The 19945-nt window shown below is 54.1% G+C and overlaps 2 protein-coding genes and 1 long non-coding RNA gene across 6 annotated transcripts in view; 1 reads left to right on the plus strand and 2 right to left on the minus strand.

Annotated features, from left to right (window-relative positions):
* Positions 1–1922: 1922 nt before the first annotated feature.
* SLC37A1 (solute carrier family 37 member 1) overlaps positions 1923–19945 on the plus strand; it is a 60745-nt gene continuing 42722 nt past the window's right edge. The window contains exons 1-4 of one of the 4 annotated variants that reach the window (XM_047098855.1): positions 1923–2056; positions 2687–2786; positions 6022–6253; positions 15891–15972. In XM_047098855.1, coding sequence (XP_046954811.1) covers positions 6198–6253; positions 15891–15972 — 138 coding nt within the window. In that variant the 5' untranslated portion in view covers positions 1923–2056; positions 2687–2786; positions 6022–6197. Of the gene's footprint in view, positions 2057–2482; positions 3080–6021; positions 6254–15890; positions 15973–19945 lie in introns of those variants that run through there. The other 3 variants (XM_047098856.1, XM_047098854.1, XM_047098857.1) reach the window with 3 other exon arrangements.
* Positions 2046–6003, minus strand: LOC124527328 (cuticle collagen 13-like). Its single transcript, XM_047100496.1, has 2 exons — positions 5781–6003; positions 2046–2581 (listed from the first exon to the last, which is right to left on the minus strand). Exons 1-2 carry the CDS (start codon positions 6001–6003, stop codon positions 2046–2048), a joined length of 759 nt encoding a protein of 252 aa, XP_046956452.1.
* On the minus strand, positions 9486–17978 carry LOC124526112 (uncharacterized). Its single transcript, XR_006965617.1, has 2 exons — positions 17204–17978; positions 9486–12057 (listed from the first exon to the last, which is right to left on the minus strand). It is a non-coding gene; the product is annotated as an uncharacterized LOC124526112 (long non-coding RNA).

Here is a 19945-nt window from a genome sequence, read left to right on the forward strand (position 1 = left end):
TTCTCTGAGAGGAGATGTTGTGAACACCGTCAGGAGACGCCATCCCTGTGGCACCGCACTCCTTCACGCGGCTGGCAAACAGAGACTGGTGTCTTCTGAGTCAGGGCTGGGCCCTGAGAATCTCTCCAACCCCAGGCCGGGGGCCAGGAGGTAGATTTAGAAATAACTGGGACCAGTTCCTGGTGATAAGTCAGGATGAACTGGTTTCTACTGCCCCCAGGAAACGCAGCGCAGACTAGGAAGACGGAGAGAGTGGATCCAGCACGCAGAGTTTGAGCCCACCGGGACCGGCTGAGGTTGGAGGGCAAGGCAGAAACGGCCTTGTGTGGGAGAAAGCACGCCTCTTGGAAGCGACAGAGCTTGGGCAGGAAGCTGTAAGCGCGGGTCAGGCCTGTTGTCCCGCTGCTAAAGGACCAGGTCGTGTTCCTGCGGGCCAAGGGGCGTCGTGAAGGGTTTTCGTTGGGAATGACAGGATCCCAGCTGCTTCAGGAGGGCGATTTGGTGCAGCTGGGAGAGTGGGTGCCTGAGGGAGAGCCTAGAAGTGGGGGGAGGGGACGGCTGATGCACACGTTCAGTGACAGACAAGGAGCCCTGAGCAGACCCTGCAGGAGTACCAGAGGAGGGGTGACCTAGGACGAGCTGGGAGCCACACTGGGCGGGTTTGGGGATCACTCAGAATGGAGAGTCAGGAAAGGGAGACGGGACTGGCAGAGACCCTGCCAAAGGGAGAGAGACGTTGAGGGGCCTGCGGCCATCCCCAGCAGGTGTCCTGTGGCCGAACCCCGGGGCCACCTGCAGCCGGCAGGTTTCCTTTCTGCATGGAGAACCTTTGCAAGAGCCAAGTGGGCCGTGCATTGGACACAAGTCAACTCAGCCAACAGAAAAGGATAACCGTGTTCTAGAAACAGAACGGGGCCCCAGGGGAAACCGCGAGCCTGGCAGGGGAGGAGGGAGCTGGCCCGAGGGAGATGTTGGGCGGGGCAGGGCAGGTCGGTGAGGGCCGCTGTCCCTACAGACCTCAAGGTTTTCACAGGGAGGCCCTGGATTGTTTTAGCCCTAAGCATTGTTCTTAGTTTTAGCTGGGGGCAGCCACTTCCTGGAATTTCATCTGCAAGATGTGTTTTCTGCTGCGCTTTGCTCTTCCTGGGAGGTGCTCCTCTGGGAGCTGGGCTTGGGTGCTCTGTGCCTACAGAGGGTGCTCTGTGGGTGCTGTAGGAACATCATGGGGCCCTCTGGCGGCTGCCCAAGGTCAGTTGTGGGCCAAAAGTGAGAGCGGGGATGCAGAGAACAATTGGTGGGGGGGGGGGGGGGACGGGGATCATGTGTGAAGACACCAGCAAGTGCAACGGATGCAGGTGACTGGAGGAGCCAGGCTGGGCTTGTCCGTCTAACCCTGTGAGCTGCCGTGGGTCATGCGCGTCCAGACGTGATAAAAGAAGGCTAAGCAGAGCCTCTCCGTGGACCCCACTTTCACTTAATACAATGCTACTTTCCTGATTCTGACCCTTGAGAAGGGACTATAGGAATAAAGGCCAGTAGCCCAAGGCACGCCCTTTTTAGCGCTGGGCCTTCCCGCGGGACGCGTGGCTTTGTCTCTTTGCTGCTGGTCGGCAAGACCTGCCTTGAGGACTAAGGGCCCAGGGGGGGGCTCCCCGTTGGCCAGTGGAGAACAAGCCAATGAATGCCCGGGAGCCCGCCGGCAGGTGCAAGGACACAGGACGGCCGCCGAAATACCGCCCGGGGGGATGGCCTGGGGGCCCCAGCAGCCGGCGGGCCGGCAGCGCCGCTCGCGTGGGGGCGCCCCCGGGGCTGTTTGGGACCCTGGACGCGCCCCGGGGCCGGGGCTGAGGCGTGGATCGCGGGAGGGAGGGGAGGATCGGAGGAGGGGGACGAGCCGGAGAGGGAGGGCCGCGCCGCCCGCCGCCGCCCGGGCCCCGGCGCCCCACGGCCCGCAGGAAAGTGAAAGGGGCGGCGGGGCCGGCGGGGCCTCCGCGCGCCGCCCCAGGAAGTCGCGAGCAGGAAGCGCCCGCGGCGGCCGGGTCGGGCTACGGCGCAGGTGAGGCTCGGGGACAGGGGTAGGGGCTGGGCGGGGAGAGCGGCGCGGGGTGGGCGTCCTCGGGCTTGGCGGCGGCGCGGCACCTGCCGCGGCGGGGCCGGTCCCGGCGCGCCGGCTGCCCCCCGCCCCGCCGGCCTTTGTGCTTGGCCTTGGCCTGGGCCCGGGAGTCTCGACTCCTTCCGTGCGTCCGGAGGGACCCGAGCGGCGCGGGGACCCCGGGCAAGTGGGGGCAGGGGCGGGCCGAGCGGTCCTGCGGGTCCCCTCCTCCCCACCCCGCCCCGGCCGCGCTGGCATTGGGGGACCGGGGCCGCCGCGGGAGGAGCCCCGCGCATTGTCCGCGGCGCGCCGGGGACGTGGGCGTGCCGCCGAGTCCGCCTCCCCCGGGACCGGCCGCCGGGGAGGAGCCGGCGGAACAGCCGTCCCGGAGGCTCGGGGCGCCGGCGCCCTGGGCCTCTGGGCGGTTTGCGTGCGGCGCGGCTGGTTCCCGGGCTCGTGAGCCTCCCGGCCGACGCGAGTGACAGCGACCTTGTGGATCGAGAGGGGAGCGCCGGGACGTCCCCCACCTGCCGACCCCCACCCATCGGGCTCTTTTTTCCTCTTTCTCCCACCTTCCGGCCCTCCCTGCCCCAGCAGCCACGCGGCCCATCCCGGTGACCCGGCGACCGCGGCGGACCGCCCGGATTTGCATTTGAACGGAGCACCCTGGAAAGCCCCAGCCCTCGGCCCCCAGGTCGGAATTTCTTTCTAAAAGGGGAATGAATTGTAACGCCTGCCTCTCCTCCGGCTTCCCTGAGCTCGCTGCCGGGAACGTGCTGCCTGCCTCGGATCTGAAATCCTGTCAAGTTGTTTGAGTTGGTGACTGTGTTAGATTTCCTCCCAGGCCCCTTCGCTGGTGTCCTTGTGGGTCAAGGCCCCAGACCTTCAGTGTCTCACCATGGAGTCTTGAACCGGCACCTGCAGCTTGTGTTTTGTGCACCACCTTTGAGGTTCTGTCTGCGGGTGGAGGCAAGGACAGTGGTACAGGTAGAGGAGTCCTTTTTTGTGTTTAGACCCCGGGAAACACACAGTGGCCATTGTCATTAATCTTTAATATGGAATAGAGCCTTTAAAGTACCAACCGCAGGAAGTATTTTCTCTGGGAAGGAAGCTGTATTCGTTCTCTCTCCTCCCCTCCTCCCCTCCTTCTCTCTCTCTCTCTCTCTCTCTCTCTCTCTCTCTCAAGAAAAAAGAAAAACTTTTTGGGGGGAGGGGCATGCACTTGCCATCCATGTTTGTCTTAAAATGAGGCCCACTTTTAAAACTTTGTCTTTAAGTAGGCCATTTAAAATGTGCTCAGGGTTGTGTAGATCCTTTAGAGCAGCACTCAGTTCTGGAAAGACCCTTTCCGCCTTACTCTTGCCATTACCTCCTTTCAGTCTCCTTATTTTTGCTTGGAAGAGCACACGGAGCCACTGCCGGGCCACCAGTGGAGGGTCTGAGGCCGCCCTGGGGAACGCAGGTCTCCCTGGGGTCATTCCTCTCCTAGCTGGCTGGGTTGGGCTCTTCCAGAAGGTGGGTGTAAAAACGTGCCTGTGGCGGATTTTAACAGAGTTGGTGGGGGGTCCTGAAGCTGCTGTCTTTGGTGATAGAATGACACTGGACATTCTGACTTCTCTCCCGAATGTTGAGTTCCAGGGGCGCCTGGAAAGAACGACTGGGGGGAAAAGTCTGTCTCCTTTTTACGTGATTGGGCTGCATGCCAAACACAGGATGTCAAGCAGGTGCTTTGCCTCGTTCTTCTGTGCTCTCTGGAGGGGACAGGACAGCCTGGAGGAAGCGAGGTGGGAGGGAGGACGGGGCTGAGAGGATCTGGACCTGAATTTGCCCAGTGTCCAGCCCAGGCGAGCCATCTGTCCCTGTTGTCCTCCGTAGAAGGGAACGCCATGCCTCACGGTGGTTACAGGAGTCCTCGCCGTGAACCTCAGAGGGCTCGGCCGGCTCTCCGTGGAATGCTTCTCAGTGGGCACCGCCCGGGCTCTGGAGGAAGGAGCCTCATTAAGTTGAGCTCTTAACATCTCGCGTGTAAAATCACTACCTTTATGCAGCTTAACTGCACTTGCTATGAGAATTATAGCACTTGGCTTTGACCCACTGTACAGGAGAAAAATCCGCTGTTGTTTTAAAAAGAGATTGACGTTTTCTTCCCCTGCTGTTTTCCAGTGCCTTTTGGATTTTTTAATTTTTTTTTTGAAATTACAGGTTTTACCAGAATTGAGGTTGGTTGGTTAATTGATTGATTCAGATGACAATAGAATATTCCTAGATAAGCCGTGCCTAGAGAAGCAGTGTTTGGACAGAGGAAGAAACTGGACTCTGACCATCCGTTTTCAGGCACTGTGAAGTTGAAATCAAATCGTTCACTACGAGGTCATTGTCGCAAGATTGTTTCTCAAAATAGATTTAGGCTCAAGCAGGGGCCCACTCATCTTGAGCAGAGTTTTAGTAAAATATTTTGTAAATCTAGATTTTGAGCAAAATATTTTTGAAGCATTTGTGGAGATTCATTTCACACATCTCTTGAGCCCTTGCTGCGTGTGAAGTTCTAAACCTCAGTCATGGGAGCGGGGGCCCGGCAGTCCTGGGCCTCCCTCATCCGTATTCACAAGAACACTAGCTGCTATTTACCAAGCATCTTCCACACCAGGCCCTGTGTGAAGGGTTTTCCACGGACAATCTCCTGTCCTCTTCATAACAACCCTAAAATGTAGGTGCCATCATCCCTATCTTTTAGGCAGGGACCGCAAGGGAGCAGACAGTTTAAGCAGTGTGCCCAGGGTCACCCAGCCCAAGGGGGGGTGGTGCAGCAGGCTGGCGGAAGTTAAGGCACAGTTCTGGCTGGAGCAGACTCACCTCTCCACTGCCTCCCTGGGTGGAGGGTTCAGGGTCGGGGCTTCTGGGATGAAAACTCAGCAAGGATTTTGAATTTTTCTCTACCGTCATGCAGGGAGATCCTTGAAGAAGGTGTGCGGAGGAAGAAGGGAGAAGGGAGGGCTGGAATGAAAGAGGAGGAGACGCCCAGGCACTTAGGAACTTAGTTGCAGTGCTCCGACTCTCCTGTTTGCTTTGCTTGTTTGTTATCCCAAGGAAGCTGCTTGAAGACGTTAAATAAATTTCAGCTGCTTTAGATTGAGATTAATGTTTACTCAAAGTAGCTTTCTTTGAAAAAGTATATAAGCCGGTGAATTTTTGGCCAGGGTCCTACAATGCACCGTGTACCGTGTTATTTAATGCGTTGGTCCAAAAGACTCCTTGTTGCCGAGCATAGCGGATAGACTGGAAAATAACACAAGTCATGAGGTTGGCTTTGGGACGGGGGACAGATCTCCCTGGGGTGCTGGGGGTCTCTGAGGTGACCACAGGAGATGAGGAACGGAGAGGCAGATGCGCGGTCGAGTTCCTTCCCGTGGCATTCGGTGTGTTTCCACTGAGTTGCGCGGCCACAGTTCAGCGATCGGTTTGCTGATGTGCCATCTTGTCGAGGCCTGCGTTCCTCTCTGTTAGCGGGGGTGGGCGGGATCGAGCGTGTCCGGGGTCCTGCGTGCCCTGGTAATTGAGCACGTGGTGTAGGCACCGGGCACAACCGGGCTTCCTGTGAAGGCTAATATTAGCTCTGAGGAGTACCGTGGTTAAGAGCCAAGGGGTTGATCTGTAGACGTCTCCCGCGTGGAGGCGAGCCCTGGGTTGCCTGCGGCTTCATCAGAACATCGGGTGAAACTCATTCCTGTGATCTTTGAACAAGCCGTCCCCGAGGGCGGACGCTCTGTGTCCGCCTTGTAGCGCTCACGGCGGGAGTTCCCCGTCGTGCTGGACGTCCAGCTTTGCCGCGGGCTGGCCGGCAGCCGTCCAGGGTGTTCCTTCAGCCGGGGACCCCACCGGCGTGCACTGGTCACAACAGCCGACTTTTCCATTCCTCGTCCTCCTTGTAGAGAGCCGAGCCTCTGCCGGACGAAGAGGGCCAGCGAGAACCAGCAGGACGCCTCGACGCACTTTCCAGTCCGCGTGAGCCGCAGCGGCCAGAGGGAAATCCTTGGAGCCGGGGTCAGGAGCCTGTGGAGGAAGCATCCTGCCTTGTGACCGGAGCTGCGTGGTCAGTGCGGCGTAAATGGCTCCCCTCCCTGCCGGCATCCGCTTCATCGTCTCCTTCTCCCGGGACCAGTGGTAAGTGCTGGCACCAGCCGGGCCCGCTGCCCTGTGCCGGTGACACCGCACGGCCGGTGGCATTAGGAAGTCCCGTGGGCGACCGGCCTCCCTGCGACCTTTGGCCTGTCGGTGGTGCAGACGTGACCAGGATTGTTGCCAAACCGTCTTCCATCTTCGCTTCTGGTGGTGACAGTGTTCGGACCCCTTCACGGTCTTCGGTAGTTTCCGTAATGACCGCGGTCTGCACAGAAAAATGGCCACTGGCTCCCGGCAGGAGTGAAATAAAAACAAAAGGGCTGCGGGTGAAATGAGTACATTAACTCCAAACTCAGCGAGTGGCTTAGCTGGGGCAGAACTTGCTGGGAGAAAAAGAGACGTAAACAAGTTAGATGCAGACCCGAACACCACTTTCTGTTCTGAGAGCAACCTCTCCTGGCATGTCCTTCTCATGGCGGGTTCAGGAACCCCGGGCTCCTTGGAGGAAGAAGAGGGTGAGGGCAGCCTAGAGTCAGGCTCTGCATCGTCTGGCCCGCCCTCTCAAAGGCTTCTCTTCCCTGCTGATCTCTATTGGGAAGGAACAAGATTGCCCATACCCTCTTAGGTTCTTTCTTTGGGGGCATGCGAATTAAACCACAAAAGACAAATGTGATCACATATGTATGGGAGGTTGCAGAAGGATGTGACTCAAAAGGGCTTATTTGCCATCTTAATAAGGGAAGAGGAGGAGGAGAAGACGTGTGGGAAAACCAACGATGTTCTGGAAAGGGTGAAATGGGCCCTTAGGGACTAGGTGAGAGATATGATAGTGCTGTGGCTACTTCTCATTTCCAGTAAGAAGGGTCGTCTCCCCTGGTTGTGCCCAGGGAGGGTTTTGTGACACTTGAGTTGTTCTAGGTGGCTGTGCTTTCGGGCGGGTAAGAGATTTCGGGAACTCAAATGCCTTCTATTCAAAATAGTTCTTATGCCATAGTGGTGTATTCTGGACCCTTCTTCTCTGCCACGACAGCCCACTGGTGGCATCACACTCTTCCCTGCTTCTCAGGCCCCTGCTGGTTGGTGGGCACCCACGGGGTCTCCGGTGTGACCGCAGACATTTGCCTCCTTTCCAGAGTGGTTCCCGTGTCAGCTCATTTCATGTCTACCAGTAACCTGGCCACAAGCCTTTACACACTTACCTTTCATCTCCTGGGTGCTTCTCTTCCGTTTCTTTGTCTGTTTTGTAACTCTCTTTTGGTACAATGTTTAAACTCCCAGAGGAAAATTACAAGGATATCACAAAGAACTTGGAAGAACCCCTGAATGTCACAAATTCTTTTTCTTTTTTCAGGTTGAGGCAGGGGCAGAACAGAGCTTCTCACACTTTAGTGCACTTGTAAATCACCCTGAGAACTTGTTAAAATGCGTTGCTGACTTGGGAGGTCTGGAGTGGGGCCAGGGAATCTGCATCTCCCAGGGGATGCGGAGTCCGTAGACAGCACTTGGGGTAGCAAGGATATGGAATATCACTTCCATCTCTGCCTCAGACTTGCTCTTTGACCTTCAAAAGTTATTGAACCTTTCTGGACCCAGCTTCCTTCCCTGTAAAAGGAGAGAGCTGACTTTAAGATTCCTCCGAAGGGCTTTATGTTTTTCTCCCAGCACGCATTGCCCTTCCTAACAGCACCTTGATGTCCTTTGGGGACCTGACTTCCCTCCTTCATGTGCAGTTGTGGGAGTGGCGCAGGCTGGGTGGGTCCCTGGACCCAGAGGGGGGCCCACAGGACCAGCCAAGAAGGGCTGTGGGTTTCACACGGGATAGAAATGAAACGTGAGCCGAGAGGAAGTAATAAACAGAGTTTATTAAAGATACGGAGAGAGTGTGGATACAGACAGAGCATTTGGGAGACTCGGAGAGGAAAGAAGAGGGAGTCTCCTGTTTGCTTGGGGCCTGGGGTTTTTATTGATGGTGGTCTAGTGCCTATGTCTTCTCAAAATCCGGGAACAAAGACCCAGACGAGTGCTTAGGTGTCGTCCACCAGTCACTGATGCCCTGGGGCCAGGGGTCTTGGTGAGTCCGTAGTCTTGGAAAAACATTCATGCCTTTGATGAGGACCTGCCCCGTCACTCCTTAGATGTCATCTCTTGTGCTCCAAGAAGACTCCAAAGAAGTCATTAACTCCTTGACCTTGACAAGGAGGACATATGTTACCTGTTCTGTAACAGGTGTGTAAGGCGGGGGTGTAGGCCTTAGCAAAAAACTAGAAACAGGAAAAAGACAGAAAAGAGCAGTTTTTTATGGGGTCCCTTTAGTTTCCCTGTCTCAGCAGGTGGGTAAGTCTCATGCTTTCGGGTCCGTTATGGTGGCCAGCGGAGGCCCTTGAGGCTCTGTTCCCGTGGCGGTTCTCACACAGCCCACGTCCCCCGGGAGGCAGGGTAGGACCCAGGATGGGCTCTTGGTCTCTCCTGGGACGTTCAGTCTTTTTTGTTTTTTACTTTTTTTTTTTTAAATGTTTAGTTTTGAGAGACAGAGCGTGAGCGGGGGAGGGGCAGAGAGAGAGGGAGACACAGAATCCGGACCAGGCTCCAGGCTCCGAGCTGTCAGCACAGAGCCCGACACGGGGCTTGAGCCCACTGACCGTGAGATCGTGACCTGAGCCGAAGTCGGACGCTCACCCGCCTGAGCGCCCCCGGAGCCCCCGGGACATTCAGTCTTGAGGGTCTTGAGTAGAGTGAACCTCGGGCAGAAGTACTCTTGAAATGCAGCTAGTCCACCGTCCGTCAGCATGGAGCCTGCTTAAGAATCCATCAGTCTCTCTCTCTTTCTCTCTCTCCCCCCCACCCCTCTCCCGTGCTCATGCGCACGTGCCCAAGTTCCCTCTCCAAAAAAAAAAAAAAATGAAAATAAATGATGCTAGGAATGGATGGTAGCCCATTGGATACACTAAGAATCTAATGAGTAAGTGAATGCACAAACAGGAGAAGGGAAGCCCCTCCCCAAGTGGAATGCCAGCCGCTAAGTAGAGCAGCCGGGCCCGCGATGGCACACACGTTGTTGAGGAGGTGGGAGGGACAGGGCGGCCGTGTGGTCTCCACGTATGTCCCCACGGTTCCTCCGTTAATTGCTTAGAAAAGGTGTGGCTTTCCCTGAGGGACAGACAGGGGCAGACAGCCCCTTAGCCAAGTGGCCACTGCTAACACCACACCGACATCCTGTCTCTGCTTTAGGATGCTCTGAAAAGGACTCCCGTCACGGCTAGGCGCGGTTTCACTGTTTCCAGATGAAGCCTGTGGACTGGTGTCTGTGCCAAATCGTATTGCTCCGTTACCCTCGTCTAAAGTATGCGTCATTAGTTGCATACAACTCAGAGCGATAACACTCCGAGGAGGAAACGGATACTCTGCCCCGAATCTCTCAGGTGGCAGCAGGCTGCTATCCATCTGGGGACACCTGCGATATTCAAGAACGTGTCCAAGCAGACTCTGGAAGTGCACACCTGTCCTGGGCTGTCGCTGCCGAGACGTGCTCTGTTTTTGCTAGAGACGCGGTGTTAACCCGCACGCTGTTCTCGTGGTACCGATAGACGCGGACGAGGCCACCGTCAGACGTCCCTACGAAAAGCAGGCGGAACAGCCAGGAACGAAAGTGTCAGGCAGCTCATTTGTAAGGGTTCCTGTTTAATGGCCACGAGCCTGTGTGTAACACAACACAAAAATAAAAGCATGGGATGGTGTCCGTTTCCCAAGGCTGCTGTAACAAAGGACCACAAACTGTAGGGCTCCTGACAGCAGAAATCTCCTCCCACCGTCCTGGAGGCTGGAAGTGAGAGATCCAGGTGTCGGCTGGTCCGCAGGGTGGAGGGAAGGCCCCCTCCTGCCTCTCCTGGCTTCTGTGGTTGCTGGCAGTCCTTGGCTTGGCTGTGCCTCTGCGGTCACGTGGCCCTCTGCCCTGCCTGTCCCTGTGTCTTCACACGGCCTTTTATAAAGATAGCAGTCATTGGATTTAGGATCTCATTTGATTTGAGGTCGCACATGAGCTAAGTATGACCTCAACTAATTACAGCCCCAGGACTCTATTTCCAAATAAGGTCACATTCTGAGGTTTCTGGATGGACTTGAATTGGGAGGAGGGAGGGCTGGGGGGGAGACATTATTCAACCCAGTACAAAGTGGATAATAGAACAAATAACCATCCACAATCTTGTTTCGTAAACGATAAAGACAGAAAAAGGAGGGTAGAACTACAAAGAGGGAAAAGGAATCAGGAGGGCCGCGTAGGACTTGGGTCCCATAACCCCGGGTAACCCCGAGGAAGTCGAGCGTCTGCTCCCTCTCCAGGACAGGCGTAGTGACGTGGCTGCTGTGGCCAGGCCTTCTGAAAGGGGAAAAGTCGACCTCTGCTGCGGGCTCTTTCCCCCTCCCCAAGTCCCACGTAAACAAGAGGAGGAAAGAGAGGAAGGACCGTCGGCCCTGACACTGGCTGAATCAAAGATGCGGCTTTCCTTTTTGGGAGACACGGTTTCCATCTCCAAGAAAACTCCAGTTTGCCGTGTATGTTCACCCTTCGCCCTGACTTCGGGACAGCTTCTCTCAGAGAACCCTGCCGGCCTCTCGGCACGTCCCCTCCCCAAAGACGCTGATGCATCACGGAAAATTCAGATTGGTCTGGAAGCACGTACAGCTCTCCTCTGCGGCCCCTGTACTCAGGGGGCGTCCCCCAGTGAGGGGCAGTCAGGGGAACGACCTTCACCCACCAGGCCCTGCGCTGGTGAGTGCCCACTGTAGAACTGCCAGTTAGGGAAGGAGGCAGCGGCCCGGGGAGTGAAGTTGGAGGCCCAGGGAGGGAGGACAGCAGCCTCGAGGTGGAGGGTGGAGGCCCGGGTTGTCCACTAAGTCCCAATAACCTGGACGGACTGCACCATCCAGGAATGCAGGGTAGGGTAGGGCCCCCGGGCTCTTCAGATGTTATCTGGACGAACCGAGGAGCTCTTTATGTCTGGGTTTTTTGCCTCTATTGAATAAACATGTTAATGTATTTAACAAAAATCAAGTATTTGTAAGTAGAATATTCCGTTTATGTCTGGGTGGAGAGTAGAGAGCGTGAACCCAAAAGCCACTCTGTCAAATTCCTGAGCGGAATGACGATGAAATTCGGATTTCTCCTGGCTGATAACACACTCGCGAACCGGTGTTATATAGCATCCTCGAAGGCTCCAGATGCTTCTCTCAGACTCTGGTCCGGCAGGTGCTGGAGCTGACTCAGTCCCAGACTGGTGTTCATACTCCTTGTGGAGACTGGAGAAGGGAGCCCTGTGCCCAGGTGAGGGCAGGTCCGGGTCCCTGTGGAGGTGGAGCCCCGACTTGCCCCCTTCTGTCACCCGTGCCTCCACTGGAAGTCACTACCCGCCAAAGTGGACACTCTTTTGGAAACCCACTGGCCTTTTCAGACCAGAAACAGGCAGGTTCTTCAGGGCTTGGGGCTGCGCCTCCCGAAACGAGGGGCCTGCCTCTACCTGAGAGCAGGTAGAGGCCCCTGCTCTCATCTCTTGCCGAATACTCTTCCTGCTCACCTGTCTCCCTCTCTGAGAAATACTTTTCTAGAAAGTGGTTCAAACTCTAAAGCTGGAAAAACTTTTATCTTCTTACACAACTATCTTTTCTTGAGTCTCTGATTCAGATTCATTTCAGTCTTACTCTCGGTTTGCTTTCCGTATAAGCCGAGAAGAGCAGCAAGGCTTTAGGCCAGGGTTTCCTACGTCATCGGCCTTGATCGTCGCATGTCCGCGTCGCTGACTTTCTCGTGGAGGTGCCTGAGATATTTATATTCCTGCATTTCTTGTGTCCTTCTACCGAGTTGCACAGAAACAAAAAAGTAAAAAAATAAACAGGATCTGAAACACCCAGGATAGTAGGCTTACAAGAAATTTGCAGTTAATTCTGTTACAGACTAGATGACGGTTTCTTTCTGTCTACTTTATGGACTCTGTTCATGGTCCGCATCTCAGGTTTCTCTTTGTAGTCATTTTTTTTTAACGAATATTTAAATAGCTTCGATTTGGACAAAAGTGGCAGATTTTATTATTTTTTTTTTCAACGTTTATTTATTTTTGGGACAGAGAGAGACAGAGCATGAACGGGGGAGGGGCAGAGAGAGAGGGAGACACAGAATCGGAAACAGGCTCCAGGCTCTGAGCCATCAGCCCAGAGCCTGACGCGGGGCTCGAACTCACGGACCGCGAGATCGTGACCTGGCTGAAGTCGGACGCTTAACCGACTGCGCCACCCAGGCGCCCCTAAAAGTGGCAGATTTTTTAAATGTAATATTATGGCCATCCTGCATACAGGATTAATAACGATATAGGACTGAATGAACAATATACAGCATAAGACGATTTAAAATGCATCCGGTACAGGGGCGCCCGGTGGCTCAGTTGGTTAAGCGTCCGACTCAGCTCAGCCGATGATCTCGCGGTTTGTGAGTCGGAGCCCCGCGTTGGGCTCTGTGCTGACAGCTCGGAGCCTGAGCCTGCTTCAGATTCTATGTCTCCCTCTCTCTCTGCCCCTTCTCTGCTCGTGCTCTGTCCCTCTCTTTCAAAAAATAAAATAAAAACATCACAAAATTAAAACACATTAAGTACATTAAAATACAATACAGTTACAGTGTTTTAGTATGTATGTATTTATTTATTTACTTACTTATTTTCATCCTGATAAGTGCCCTCCTTAATCTCCATCACCTACTCACGCTTGCCCCCACCCACCTCCCCTCTGGTGACCATCAGCCTCTATAGTTAAGAGTCTGTTTCTTGGTTTGACTCTCTCTCTTTTTCCTTTTCCTTTATTCATTTGTTTGGTTTCTTAAATTCCACATGTGAGTGAAACCGTATAATATTTGTCTTTCTCTGACTGACTTATTTCACTTAACGTTATACTCTCTAGTTCCGCTCACGTCACTGCAAGCGAGTGGCAAGATTTCACTTTTTTATGGTTGAGTAATATTCCAGTTTATATGTATACCACATCTACCTTATCCATTCATCAGTTGGTGGACACTTGGGCTGTTTCCATAATTTGGCTACTGTAGATGATGCTGCTATAAACATAGGGGTGCACATACTCCCCTGAATTCGTGTTTTTGTATTTGGGAGGTAAATACTCAGTATTGTGATTCCTGGGTCATAGGGTAGTTCTATTTTTAACTTCGGAAGGAACCGCCATACTGTTCCCTAGAGTGGCTGCACCAGTTTGCGTTCCCACCAACAGTGCACCCGGGTTCCCCTTTCTCCGCATTCTCACCAACACCTGTTGTTTCTCGTGTTGTTGATTGTAGCCATTCTGACAGGTGTGAAGGGATATCACAGGGTAGCTTTGATTTGCATTTTCCTGATGATGAGTGATGCTGAGCCTCTTTTCATGTGTCTGTTGGCCATCTGGGTGCCTTCTTTGGAGAAGTGTCGGTTCATGTCTTCTGCCCATTTTTAAATTGAGTTATTCACTTTTGGGGTGTTGAGTTGTAACAGTTCTTCATATATTTGGATACTAACCCTTTATCAGATATGTCATTTGCAAATATCTTCTCCCATTCGGTAGGTTGCCTTTTCATTTTCTTGATTGTTTCCTTTACTGTGCAGAAGCTTTTTATTTTGATGTAGTCCCAGGAGTTTATTTTTGCTTTTATTTCTTTTGCCTTGGGAGACGCATCTAGAAAGATGTTGCTATAACCGATGTTAGAGCAATTACTGTCTATGCTCTCTTCAGGGATTTTTTTAAGTTTATTTATTTTGAGAGAGAGAAAACAGGACTGGAGTAGGGGCAGAGAGAGAGGAGAGAGCTAGAATCCCAAGTAGGCTCCACACTGCCAATAAAGGCCCAACACAGGGCTCAAGTGCACAAACCATGAGATCATGACCTGAGCCAAAGTTGGACACTTAACTGACTGAGCCACCCAGGCACCCCTCTCTTTAAGGATTTTTATCTCCTCAGGCCAGTATCTCTCATGAATATAGATGTGAAAGACCTTAACAAAATATTATCAAACCAAATCCAACAACAAATCAAAAAAATCATATGCCATGATCAAGGGGATTTATTCCTGGGATGCAGGTGTAGTTCAGTGTTCGCAAAACAATCAGCACGATACCTTACATCAATAAGAGGAAGTATGAAAACCATAAGATCATTTCAAAGCATGTTAAAATGCTTTCAAAAAGCATTTGACAAAGTATAACATCCATTCATGATAAAAACCCTCAACAGAGTAGGTCTAAAGGGAACGTACCTCAACATCATAAAGACCATATATGAAAAACCCACAGCTAACCTCATATTCAGTAGGGAAAAACAGAGCTTTTCCCCCAAGGTCAGGAACAAGACAGGGATGTCTGCTCTCACCACTGTTGTTCAACGTAGTACTGGAAGCCCTAGCTTCAGTAACCCAACAACAAAAGGAAATAAAAGGCATCCAGGTTGGTAAGGAAGAAACAAAACTCTCGCTATTTACAGGTGACATGATAGAATATATAGAAAACCCGAAAGACTCCACCAAAAATCTACTAGAACTTATAAATGAACTCAGTAAGGTCATAGGATACAAAATCAATTTACAGAAAACTGTTGCATTTCTCTCTCTTTTTTTTTTTTAGCATAATTAGAGCATTTTATTTATTTTTAGTTTGAGAGAGAAAGAGCGTGAGGTGGGGAGGGGGCAGAGCAGAGGGGGGGAGAGAGAGAGAATCCCAAGTAAGCTCCACACTCAGCGCAGAGCCCAACGTGGCGCTCCGTCCCATGACCCTGGGATCACAACCTGAACCAAAATCAAGAATTGGACACTTAACCGACTGAACCACCCAGGTGCCCCTGGTGCATTTCCATACACTAATAATGAAGGAGCAGAAACTGAAATTGGGAAAACAAATCTGTTTACAGTTGTACCAAAACCAACAAAATGTTGAGGAATAAACTTAACCAAAGAGGTGAAACACCTGTATCCTGAAAACTATGAAACATTGACAAAAGAAAGTCAAAATGGTGCAAAGAAATGGAAAGCCATTCCACGCTCATGCATTGGAAAAACAAACATTGTTAAAACGTCTGTACTACCCAAAGCAATCTATAGACTCCACGCAAACCCTATCAGATACCAAGAGGACTTTTCTCAGCCCTAGAGCAAGCACTCCTAAAATATGTATGGAACCGCAAAAGACCCCGAATAACCCAAGCACTCTTGAAAAAACTGGAGGCGTCATAATCCCAGATTTCAAGAGATACTACAGAGCTGTAGTAATCAAAGTAGTGCGGTACCGGCACAAAAATAGACACATAGGTCAGTAGAACAGAGTAGAAAACCCAGAAATAAATCCACGATCGTAACGTGTGGTCAATTAATCTTCAACAAAGGAGGCAAGAATATGCAATGGGAAAAAGACGGTGTCTTCAACCGATGGTGCTGGGAAAACTGGACAGTGACATGCAGAAGAATGGAACCGGACCGCTTTCTTACGCCAGACACGAAAAGAAACTCAAAACTAAATATGAGACCCGAACCATCAAAATCCCCGAAGAGAGCACAGGCAGTAACTTCACTTTCTAGCTATGTCTCCGGAGGCAAGGGAAACACAGTGCACTCTTAACGCATCTTCTATCATTTTACGTCACCCCCCACCTCTGTTCTGTGTTTCAGGTACAGAGCCTTCATTTTTGTTTTGACATTTTTGCTGTATGCCAGTTTCCACTTATCCCGAAAGCCTATCAGCATAGTGAAGGTAAGAAATCCTAAAAAGCACCCCGTTTCATGTCCTGCCTATAATTTCCGTAAGGAACTTGTTACTCTAGGAACGGGTTTGGGAGCGAGGGAGGGGGTGGGGGGTGGTGGTGAGACAAGTGGAGGAAACAGACGGTTTAGGAGCAAGTTATCCTCTTTGGTTTCTCTTTTCTGAAATGAACGTCTTCGAAGTGTTTTTAGGGTTTGTAACTTCAGAGGTGCCGCATTAGTCGACGGTTGCAGATTTCTAAAGCTTCGTTAAGTATTTATTCTGTCCTGTGTGAATTTTTCCCTCCAGACTCATCTAATCTGAAATCGTTCCCCAAGGTGCTTCTCCCGTCACTGTGCTCCGATCCTGAGCCTGGCCGTGGTGGCCCCGCTATTCTTAGAGCCACGAGCTTCTGTTTGAGTGAGGGGTGAGCACCAGGCGACGCTCAGCAGGGCACTTAACTAGACTTCAAGAAGAGAAGATTCAAGTAGACAGTCCTACGTAATAGCCAGTTTAAACTGGGGAAGGAGCGAGATAATTTTCTTACCCTCACAGGAACGACATCATTTTTGCCTATAGACTGTCAAGGCTTTTGACTCTTGGTTGTAGAAGGAACAGGAAATTGTTTGTTGCCAAAGATCGCTTAGTCAGAACTTGATTACCTGACCCCTCACCCTCTGGTTCTGGGCAGGGACGCAGATCGGGCACTGTGATTCTGACCTTTGTAGGCACGCTTCCTCCCTTCCCGCCCAGAGGCCTTCAGGCCAGCGAAACAGGAAATGCCGAACACGGCCATCGTTCTGTGGACAGTTTTGTGTTCCCTGCTCTCCAGTAACGCCCAGTGGGTGTTAGTTAAACAGCATCCATCTACTCGAGGGATCCTATAGTTCGTCCTTGACCCCCAGTTAGCAGGAATCTACCGTGCCCTTCATGTCACTGGAGTTTTTGATATACCAAGTTTGAATGACTGCGGGGGGACAAGAGATGGTGGGATGTGATGCACCCAACCAGGGACTCTAAAATCATACCAAGGACCCGCCACTACATTTCAATGCTACCACTCACTCCTTGTCTTCCTTGTTAGGGAAGCGCACATACGGCTCAAGGAAAGGCAAGTTCTAAGAATGGAAGAGGCCATTGGAGGGGTCCCGGTGAGCGCCGTGGGGCTGAAGTTGCTGCTGGGGGTTCAGCATTGACCTTGGGTGGGGGGCAAACGCCTAGAGTAGGGAGGGTGGGCTCTCACCGGCAAGCCCCGCCTAGGGGGCAGAGGCTCCGTGCGAGGACACAGGAGGGGGCGCCGGCCGCCACAGGACCTCCGTGGCGGGACAGGACACTTGGATTCGATGCGCTATCACAAGGGGCCCCTTGTGAAACCCGTTCAGCCAGGAAGGGATGTAGCATTGTGGGGCACCCTCCCAGCTTCCCCGCCGGGAGCTTGGGGCTTACTGATGAGGCGGTGTCCCATCAACTCCTATGTGAGTACTGCATCCGTCAGGGCGCCTGCTGAGCCCCGTGGCAGGGCAGGGTGCCCTGTTCATCGTTTGACAGTCCTCGCAGCAGGCCTGGGGGCTCGGGAGCCCAGTCCCCTCGTGCAGGGTGGCGCAGCTCCAGCAAATTCCGCAGGGTCTCTGCTCTCGGCCTCTGTGCCGCGGGCCCGCAGGGCGTGGAGTACCTGAGTACGTCCGCAGCCTCGCACGCAAGCCTCTCAGGGCAGACCTGAGAACCCAGGAGGTGCCCCCCCCCCACAGTTGGGATGAATGAGTGTATGAGGCTCGTGGCTCAAGTTGAGGCTTAAACAACAGTCTTCAGTAAATGTGCGTCCACGTACAGATATGTGTGCCTAAGTCTGCGTGGATGTGAGCGCGTGTAGAACGTCGGTGCCTCGGAAAGGCCATGCTGCCCGCTGATCCCGCGTGGTTCCCTCTTGTTGCCCACTGGTAGGGGGACTGGGGGAGGGGCCAGGGCTGGAGGTGCATCTGCAGACGGGACAGAGAGCACCCGCACCCCACCCCTGCCTGCCCCTCCCCACCCCCACCCGCCTTGTGGCTCCGTGGCTGTTATCGTGGCTGCTTGCCGTGTCCCCCCATCCTGCGGACACCAGCCCCTCCCGCCCCCGCCCCCACCTTCCAATCCCCGTGGCACTTGCTGTGTAGTTTGTTGCTGTCCTGCCGTGTGGCACGTGGGCAGTGGTAAATAACCTGGAGGGTCGTGTACCTGGAGCCTCCAGGCCACATAGTCTCCTGATTGCTTGGCTTTTAATGACCGCCTGGTGTCACACGTCCATTAATTTTGTTACCTGTGGAAACATTCGCGTAAAAATTGGCAAGGGCCAAGGACTAGCCCCCCCGTCGCTGTCACACCAGGGTATGAACCCGTTCCCCTGCTGAGGGTTTTTCTGATCAGATCCTCTTGGTCTAATTCATCCTTAACTTTCCCTCACACACCGGGTGTGGGAATAAAGCTGGTGGCTGACAGCCAGCACGTGGCGATAGAAACAAGCATCCTCGGGACCAGTGTGAAGTCTTTGCTGGCTCTCCTGCAGCCCTTCGGCCGCCAGGAGGGTGGAGATCGCGGTTCCGATGGGAAGGGTGCGGGCTGGGGAAGGGGTCAGCGCGGCCGCCGGAGGCTGGAGTGAGTGGGGGGCGCCCTGCCTTGGCGAAGTCGCTGTGCCCTCTGAGAGTCCAGGGGAGAAGCGGGAGGCCAGCCCCGTGGCACCAGAGTCCCCGCTCAGAGTCCCCCTCATCACAGGACAACCAAGATGAAACCCTTTTCTGCTTGTTTATGACACAAGAGGGGATCCTTCCTCATCTTTCTTGGTCCCAGGGGATGTGGAAGCCCCGCTTGGAGCCGTGGCCCACGGCCACCTCCTCCCTCGTTCCGTCTCGGCAGGCGGGTCGGCGCCCGGCCTGCCTGCGGCTCTCTCGGCGACGGATGGACAGCGAGGGCGGTGAGGCACGGGGTCTGGCCCAGGGAAGGGTGACTTCTGCGGGGAGAGGAGGAGCCAAGTATGAACCCGGGGGAATGGGGAAGGGCCGCCTGCTGTGTGCAGGCCAGGGGGACTCCGAGATCCAGGCCAGCGCAGCCGGCCTCCGGCCCCGGGAGGGTGAGAGGAAAGCCGTCTTGCAAAGACTCGACTGAGTTTGTAAAGCGGAGCCCGCGGAGAACTTTTAGGGCGAGGTTTGAGTGCTAGCAGAACGCCCAGTGCTGACGACAAGCCACGGGACCACAGAGTGGCTGAGTCCCATGTGCCCTGCCAGGCCTCGGTGGCGTGTGTCCGTGCAAAACCAGGAGGCGTCCAGCCCAGGCTGACCACAGCCCTGGCAAGGGCAGCCGGTCGCAGGAGCCTCTTTGGTGACTCGCTCTGGAGGAGATGGGCGCCAGGGAAGGAGGCGGTGGGCAGGACGTGTGGCCGCTGTTCTTTCTGGGGCCAGCTTTCCTCGTGAGCCCCAGACCCCTGCCTTCACGCTGCGGCTCCGTGAAGAACGCCGCTTGGGGCCCTGCTGCCACTAAGGGCCACTCCCTGCCCTTGTGGTTGCCTCCTCTCTGCCCTCACTCACACCTGGGGGATTACGTCATCTGAGCCCCTGGGAGCAGAAAAACCCGGCAAATGCACAGCAGGCGGCAGGGGCGCTTGGGGAGGGGAGACATGGACTGTGGGGCTGAAAGGCAGACTGGTAGCCAGGTGGAGGTTCCCCCGTAGCAAGACGGGCCCTTTTCTGGAAGGGGACGTCCTCTTGTAAGGAGCACCCCGCGTCCCCTGTGCCCTGCACACAGCCCCGGTGCCCGCTCCTCCGGCCCTCCCTGGTGCGTCCATGCCCCGGAACAGCATCACCGGTCCCGCTGAGTTCTGCAGCTGAGGGGGGCCAGCCCTGTCTGCAGGCGGGCACACTGAGGCGGGTGGGAGCGACTTCCTCAGGCCCCTGCACCTGTCAGCCAGAGGGCTCCCGAGCCTTACACTCCTCTGCCCCTGGCCCGCGTGCTGGCT

This window comes from Lynx rufus, unplaced genomic scaffold (genome assembly GCF_022079265.1).
Source record: "Lynx rufus isolate CCGP_SWC_20201006 ecotype Redwood Valley unplaced genomic scaffold, mLynRuf1.p SCAF_5, whole genome shotgun sequence".
Taxonomy (NCBI): Eukaryota; Metazoa; Chordata; class Mammalia; order Carnivora; family Felidae; genus Lynx; species Lynx rufus.